Source organism: Zalophus californianus, chromosome 12 (assembly GCF_009762305.2).
Source record: "Zalophus californianus isolate mZalCal1 chromosome 12, mZalCal1.pri.v2, whole genome shotgun sequence".
Lineage (NCBI taxonomy): Eukaryota > Metazoa > Chordata > Mammalia > Carnivora > Otariidae > Zalophus > Zalophus californianus.
Window position 1 is genome coordinate 17108202 of NC_045606.1, and position 8181 is coordinate 17116382.

An 8181-nucleotide genomic window follows, 5' to 3' on the forward strand; every position below is an offset into this window, starting at 1 on the left:
ATTTCCTTAACCCTCCTACTGTTGAACATGCTATTCCCAGGGTTTTTACTCTTCTAAACAACAGTTTAAATTTTAAAAAAATATCTACTTATATCAGATTATTTCAGATTTCTAGAGACACACTAGCAGGTGAATGGCAATTAAACATCTTCTAACGGTTCCTGACACATGTAACCAAACTGCCTGTTGCCTTACTTTATTTCTAACAATCTCCTTCAGGTTCTCTCTGCCTATACCCCTCAAAAATGACCCAAATCCTGGGCATTGCTTTAGAGTCTTACTCAATACTGACTAAGATGTTCTACAGAGTAGTGAAAAGGGCACTGGGTCAGACGTAAGGAATCATGAGTTCTGAGTCCAGCTTGACCACTTACTATCTGATCTAAGTGACTGAGCTTCTCACTAACTCAGTATCTTCATCTGTCAAACAGTTGCTCTATTTTCCTCCTAGAGGGGTTGTGAGGATGAAATGAGACACAGTGAGTAAAAAAAATATAAAATGACTTCTTCACAAAATGTTTTATCCCTAGACTGACAAAGCACAACCTTATACATACTCTGGGCACTTAACGTCCCAAATAGAACAGTTACTGAAAATACTTAATGATAGGAGACCAGATAGCTAGTTTATTCAGCTTCGGCAATTTCCTCCCTCAAGAATATGACAAGTTATCCAACACATCTTAATAAAAGTCATGGATCATGCCATTATTTCAGGGAAATAACAGTTTATCTATCTAAAAGATGTCCAAACGTTCACAAGAAATGAACACTTTTCCAGTTTAGTACAATTTATTATCTACTAATCACAGTCTTACTATACGGTTAACAGCAAATCTGCTGAGGTATAACAAATAATCTCCTACAAAATTGGTGCCTACAAAACATGTGGTAACACAAATTGATTTCTCAAGAATAACTGGCCAAATCATTACTCTGAACCTCCACATCACACTGCAAAAATCAAGCACACTTTAGCTAGATCAGTCATTCTCAAGCATGTGATTATGTGTGCTTCAAACAAAATGATGCCAAGGCCCCACCTCCAGAGAACATGATTTATTTGGTCTGGGGTATAACCCTATGCGCTGGCTTTTATTTATTTTCTTTCCAAAGAATACCAGGTGTATTGTGAGAACAAGTGAGCTAAAAATGATTACCAAATTCCTTTTTATTTAAATATACATATTCATTTAATATACATTATATACAAGGCACTATACTAGCTGCAATGTTGGACCTCAATGATGAACAATTTGTCTTGAATCTCAAGGAATCTGTACTTTAGTGGAAAGATATAAGCAAATAACCACAGTTCACAGCAGGGCTTGGCTACGAATGGGTAAAACAGAGGGAAGAAAAGCCTTCCAATGAGAGAAACTCACATGAACAAACTTGTAGAGTCTGCAAAGTAATGGATAAAATCAAAACAACATAAAATCCACTACCACCAGAAGGTAGGCTGGCCTTGTGTGTCTTGTGGTCACGGATACCAAGCCTGGAAAGGTGGACAGAGCCAGAATCTTCACTCCTAGTTTAGAAAAATTGGATTCTTTGGTTTTTGTACACAAGAGTAAGGTCTCTGAAATTAGGCTACCTGAGTTTATAATCAGATTTACTACTTATTAGCTATGTGTCCTGGACAAGCTATTTAGAAATCGTTTTGCCTTATTTGTAAAATGGAAATCATAAAAATACCTACATAGATTGTTGTAAAGACTCAGTGAGCTAACAAATGTAAAAAGCTTACAGTAGTGCCTAACACAGAGCAAACCCTCAGTGCAGAGTGGCCAGTATTATTATTAGCAATTATCAGACAATGAAGAACCACTGAAGATTTTTTTAACAGAGGTCTGACGTGATCAGGACTATAAACACTTTCTTTAAGGCTATAAAACAAATCATACTGAAACATGAGTATGCAGAAACATCTATAACACATATTTAAGGGAAAATATATTTAAAAAGTGTATTCACATTCCCAAATTGTCAGCCACCTGCTCCCAGCGTCCTTTGCAAGAGTTCTTAGAAAATTAGTAGTATCACTGCACCCAAAACCATAAGATACCTAGGAATAAATTTAACCAAAGAGGCAAAGGATCTGTACTCAGAAAACTATAAAATACTCATGAAAGAAAATGAAGAAGACACAAAGAAATGGAAAAACATCCCATGCTCATGGATTGGAAGAACAAACATTGTGAAGATGTCAATGCTTCCTAGAGCAATCTACACATTCAATGCAATCCCCATCAAAATACCATCCACTTTTTTCAAAGAAATGGAACAAATAATCCTAAAATTTGTATGGAACCAGAGGAGACCCCGAATAACCAGAGGAATATTGAAAAAGAAAAGCAAAGCTGGCGGCATCACAATTCCAGACCTCCAGCTCTATTACAAAGCTGTCATCATCAAGACAGTATGGTACTGGCACAAAAACAGACACATCGATCAATGGAACAGAATCGAGAGCCCAGAAATGGACCCTCAACTCTATGGTCAACTAACCTTTGACAAAGCAGGAAAGCATGTCCAATGGAAAAAAGACAGTCTCTTCAACAAATGGTGTTGGGAAAATTGGACAGCCACATGCAGAAGAATGAAACTGGACCATTTCCTTACACCACACACAAAAATAGACTCCAAATGGTTGAAAGACCTAAACATGAGACAGGAGTCCATCAAAATCCTAAAGGAGCAACCTCTTCGACCTCAGCCGCGGCAACTTCTTCCTAGAAACATCACCAAAGGCAAGGGAAGCAAGGGCAAAAATGAACTATTGGGATTTCATCCAGATAAAAAGCTTTTGCACAGCAAAAGAAACAGTCCACAAAACCAAAAGACAACCGACAGAATGGGAGAAAATATTTGCAAATGACATATCAGATAAAGGGCTAGTATCCAAAATCTATAAAAAACTTAATCAAACTCAACACCCAAAGAACAAATAATCCAATCAAGAAATGGGCAGAAGACATGAACATTTTTCCAAAGAAGACATCCAAATGGCCAACAAACACATGAAAAAGTGCTCAACATCGCTCAGCATCAGGGAAATCCAAATCAAAACCTCCATGAGATACCACCTCACACCAGTCAGAATGGCTAAAATTAACAAGTCAGGAAACGACAGATGTTGGCGGAGATGCAGAGAAAGGAGAATCCTCCTACACTGTTGGTGGGAATGCAAGCTGGTGCAACCACTCTGGAAAACAGTATGGAGGTTCCTCAAACAGTTGAAAATAGAGCTACCATACGATCCAGCAATTGCACTCCTGGGTATTTACCCCAAAGATACAAATGTAGGGATCCGAAGGGGTACGTGCACCCCAATGTTTATAGCAGCAATGTCCACACTAGCCAAACTGTGGAAAGAGCTAAGATGTCCATCGACAGATGAATGGATAAAGAAGATGTGGTATATATCCACAATGGAATATTATGCAGCCATCAAAAGGAATGAGATCTTGCCATTTGCAATGACGTGGATGGAACTGGAGGGTGTTATGCTGAGTGACATAAGTCAATCAGGGAAAGACATGTATCATATGCTCTCGCTGATATGAGGAATTCTTAATCTCAGGAAACAAACTGAGGGTTGCTGGAGTGGTGGGGGGTGGGAGGGATGGGGTGGCTGGGTGATAGACATTGGGGAGGGTATGTGCTATGGTGAGCGCTGTGAATTGTGCAAGACTGTTGAATCACAGATCTGTACTTCTGAAACAAATAATGCAACATATGTTAAGAAAGAAAAAGAAGATAGCAGGAGGGGAAGAATGAAGGGGAGTAAGTCAGAGGGGGAGACGAACCATGAGAGATGATGGACTCTGAAACACAAACTGAGGGTTGCTGGAGTGGTGGGGGGGTGGGAGGGATGGGGTGGCTGGGTGATAGACACTGGGGAGGCTATGTGCTATGGTGAGCGCTGTGAATTGTGCAAGACTGTTGAATCACAGACCTGTACCTCTGAAACATGTAATACATTATATGTTAAAAAAAAAAAAAAAAGAAGATAGCAGGAGGGGAAAAATGAAGGGGGGGAAATTGGAGGGGGAGATGAACCATGAGAGACTATGGACTCTGAGAAACAAAGGGAGGGTTCTAGAGGGGAGGGGGGCAGGGGGATGGGTTAGCCTGGTGATGGGTATTAAAGAGGGCACATTCTGCATGGAGCACTGGGTGTTATGCACAAACAATGAATCATGGAACACTACATCAAGAACTAATGATGTATGGTGATTAACATAACAATAAAAATAAAAAAAAAGAAAATTAGTAGTATCAATGCAGGTTCCTTATTGAGTAATGCCTAAGACATGAGAGGAACTACTCATTCTGAAGTTCTTTGAACGGCGAATATTCCCAGTTTAGATAGCAGGTTTGAAGTCTTCTCACAGAAAATTTTCCAACATTATAAGTGTACCCAACACAAAGGAACCTATCTTAGTGACTCAAACTCTTTATAAACATCTGCTGTACTATGCCTCACAAGAGGATGTGATCTGCAAAAGTCAACCCCGGCTGCAATCAATATTAAACGTGACCATTTTCTCATTTTATCTGGAGTATGAAGTTCAGAGGTCACACCATACCTATGTATCTCCTCAGAGCCATCCTTAAGTGTTCAAAGCAGAGCTGCTCGGGGATCCAAGGAAGCAGAGCTGCAATTTGTCTTGTCCTCCCCTTCCCTCTGCAGAACTTTTTGGCTTTCTCCTTCCAACTAGATCTTCTCCTCCCCCATCAGCGAGTCCTACACTGTCCCCACTTGCCATTTATAGTACACTAACATCTTCTGCAACTTCTATAATTTCTTCAACCCCTTGTGTTCGTAATCTCCCAACATCCCCTCACAGTATTCCTTCTAGGGAGGCTGGGGAAAAAAATTTCAATTTCAAAACAGAGCTACGGCCCCTCTAACAAAATACTCACCAAGTAAGTATTTGTTGAACTTGAATTCTATGCGTGTGCACTTCTCATTGCTCAAGGCTATCAAAAGTTTGGTCTTGAGATAATGGAGGCAGTGCTTCTGCAAGCCTACAGCACAGTAAATGGGAGCCTAGACCTAAGTCAAAAGACTGGAGGTTCCCTCTTGTTCGCATGGAATGTGAGGCAGGCCACTTAACCTGGGCCTGATGGCACCTGCATTTATCTCATTGGGCTATTGGGAGAATTAAATAAAATACATGAAAACAAAATTCAAATCCCTATACCAATGTAAATTTTTTTGTTTAGACTTTTCTCTGTCAAACTATTTGAGGGAAGCAAGACCTCTAATACAGTAAAAGGATACCAAAAGGGTCCACAGTCACAAATTCTCCCCCACATACATTATGCCAATTAGACATTCATTTTGATAAACAGGCTTCTCTTTCAAATATCTCCTGGTAGAGCTAACCCTATTGTTCATTCATACTTTTGCATACTGCTTTGGAGAATTTGACATAGCTTGCCTTGTACTGGAGTTAACTCTGCAACTACACCAGGGATTCTCAAAAGGGAAGAGTAAAATTCTCCAGCAGCTGTGCTTTGAAATGGCATGTCCAATATTACAAATTTTTATTGGGTGGACATGGGAAGGCTCTATTGCTTTTGTTTGCAACTTTTTGTAAATAATTATCCACCAAATCTTAGAAAGAGGAGAGGTGGAGAGAACCAGAAATAGCTAAATCTCCATGGATGGCCAAGAAGGAAATTAGGTTTTACTAAATGCCTACCTCCTATGTACAGAGCATTTGACATACTTCCTCTAATTTCATAAAAACCTCAAAACAGCTCTGTGAACAAAGTTATTCTTATGGATAAGGAAAACAGCGGTCTGACAACTGAATGTGATCATTTTCTTTTTGAAAAGAGACAAAAGGCATAGACCAACAGAGGTTAGACTCCTACTTTCAAGTGCCTATTCTTCCCTAAATCCTTAGCTTTCCATCCTCAAGGATATCACAGAAAGGATTTCTATGTGTCCTTCCCTAATCCCAAAGGACTTCTTTACAAAGCTCAAATTGTTAGTGGGGAGGGGACGAAGAGAAGGTCATGAGCAATTAATTTAGATCTCTAACATGAGGAATTGAGGTGTTTAAAATGGATTACAGTGGACGCCCCTTATCCGAGATTTCCCTCTCTGTGGTTTCAGTTACCCAAGGTCAACCCAGTCTGGAAACAGTTAATTCTCCTGCTGACCTAAAATCAGAAGGTCAACAGCAGCCAAACTAAGTCACAATGCCTAGGTCATTCACCTCACTTCACCTCACCAAATAAGGCATTTTATCAGCTCACATCATCAAGGGTGAGTACAGGACGATAAGGTATTTTGAGAAAGACCACATTCACACAACTTTTATTACAGCATATTGTTCTATTTTATTAACTATTACTGTTAATATCTAATTTATAAACTTTATCGTAAGAAAAAAAACAGCAAATAGAGGGTTCAATACTATCCCCAGTTCCAGGCATCCACAGGTCTGGGAACAGATCCTCCACATGTAAGGAGGGATAAACTACTGTAGCTTAATCAAGGAAACTGAACAGCCGACCCTAACACCCTTGTTAGCAAGCTAAAACAAAAGACAATAACAGAGGGGGAAAAAAAAAAAAGCAAAGACCGAAATACTAGGAATACATTACAAATGCCCATCATTATCAATAAGTTAAACACCAGAAAAGTATTTACAGATGTCAAAAATTATTCTAATTTTTAAAAGGTAACTTTAATTCAAAACCAAGGTTGGGAGTCATGTTACTGCTGGTTGGAGGAAATAAATCCAAAGCACTTCGTCGGGAACTGCTGGTAAGACTCCAACACTTCCTAGCACACACAGCTCCCTAACACCCTCCTCCTGTCTTAGCCTGAGTGGCAGCCTGAGCTAAAGACTGGAGTACAGCCTTGCTGTCAGTGCTCCTTTTAAAAAGCGATTCTTGCTGAAGACTCCTGAAGAACGAACTCTAAGTAGTGGAGAATGCACGGCCGCGAGTGAAATCCCCCAGACGCCGTGCAACGCTTAGGGAAGCTACAAAAACCGGGCCCCCGCTGCCGATTTCTCCTGGATTCTTTTTTGTTTGTTTGTTTTAATCGGCCTGGGGCAGCAGCATAGGTTGGAAGGCGGAGACTGGAAACGCCTGCCAAGCTTGGGCTCTCGGTCAAAGAGGCTGCGCCTCCCGGTTCAAGCCAAGTCCATCCCCCACCCTCTTTCGCCATTCATCGCCTTCCCCTCCCCTCCCCCCATCATGTGACCGCAGCCTGGACTCCAGGCTTGTTTTTCCCCTCGGCTCAGCAGCACCGCGCAGGCGCCTCGGAGCCCATTCATTCGAAATGCGTAACAATGAGCCCCGGGGCCCAGCGGCTCCGCGAGCTTCCCAGCTCCAGCCGAGCCCCTCTCGGCCCCCAGAGGAGGCGGCGCCTCACTGGGGTCCCCCACCCCCTGCCGGCCGCCCACCCGGGGCCAACCTCCGACCCTCCGCCCACACGCGTGGAGTTGAAGTCAAACTTTCCTGGGCAGCCCCGACGCCGCGTCGGCCCCTTCCCCCCGCCCAGGCCCGCCCCATCTCCGCACCCGGCCCGGCCACCCACCGCGCAACCCGGCCCGGAGGGCCGACCTCGCCGACTCCTCCCAGCCCCAGCCCCCGAGACCCCCCGGGCCCTGCCGCCGTGAAGCCCAGGTGAACTCGCGGGAGGCGCCGGTCCGGTGGGTTCGCCGCGGGCAGTTATCGAACGGTTAACTGCTCCCACTGTGAGAGCAGCCCCTGGCAGAAGAGGAGCGCGGACCCGAGCTCGCCCGGCCGCCCGGTCCCCTCGGGATTCTGCCCCTCCCTTCCCCACCCCCACCCCTTCCCGAACTGAAAGACAACAAACCCGCCGCGGAGTGCGGGCAGCCCCGACGCGGGCCGCCCTAGACGCGACAACACCACCAGCGGCTCGTGTACCCCCTCTCCGACTGACGCCGGTCTCTCCGGCGCGCCTTACTGCCCCCACCGCCGCTCTTACTCCTCAACCGAAACTTTCCTACTTACCAAACCCGTCGCCATTACCAAGTCTTTCAAGCTTCGTCTTCCCCCTCCCCTCAACCCCCCCGGGGGGTTGAGCCACCGCCCAGATCTTTCGCCCTCTTATTGGCCTACGGAACTGCCATTCGATCTTTCCCCTTTCCCATTGGGTGATACCGTGGTCCGTCTCGGGAG

At 43.7% G+C, this 8181-nt stretch overlaps 1 protein-coding gene across 3 annotated transcripts in view; it reads right to left on the bottom strand.

Annotated features, from left to right (window-relative positions):
• The window catches only part of HBP1 (HMG-box transcription factor 1), a 30471-nt gene extending 22290 nt beyond the window's left edge, over positions 1-8181 (bottom strand). The window contains exon 1 of one of the 3 annotated variants that reach the window (XM_027573003.2): positions 8014-8181. In XM_027573003.2, coding sequence (XP_027428804.1) covers positions 8014-8028 — 15 coding nt within the window. In that variant the 5' untranslated portion in view covers positions 8029-8181. Of the gene's footprint in view, positions 1-374; positions 434-2511; positions 2537-8013 lie in introns of those variants that run through there. The other 2 variants (XM_027573005.1, XM_027573004.2) reach the window with 2 other exon arrangements.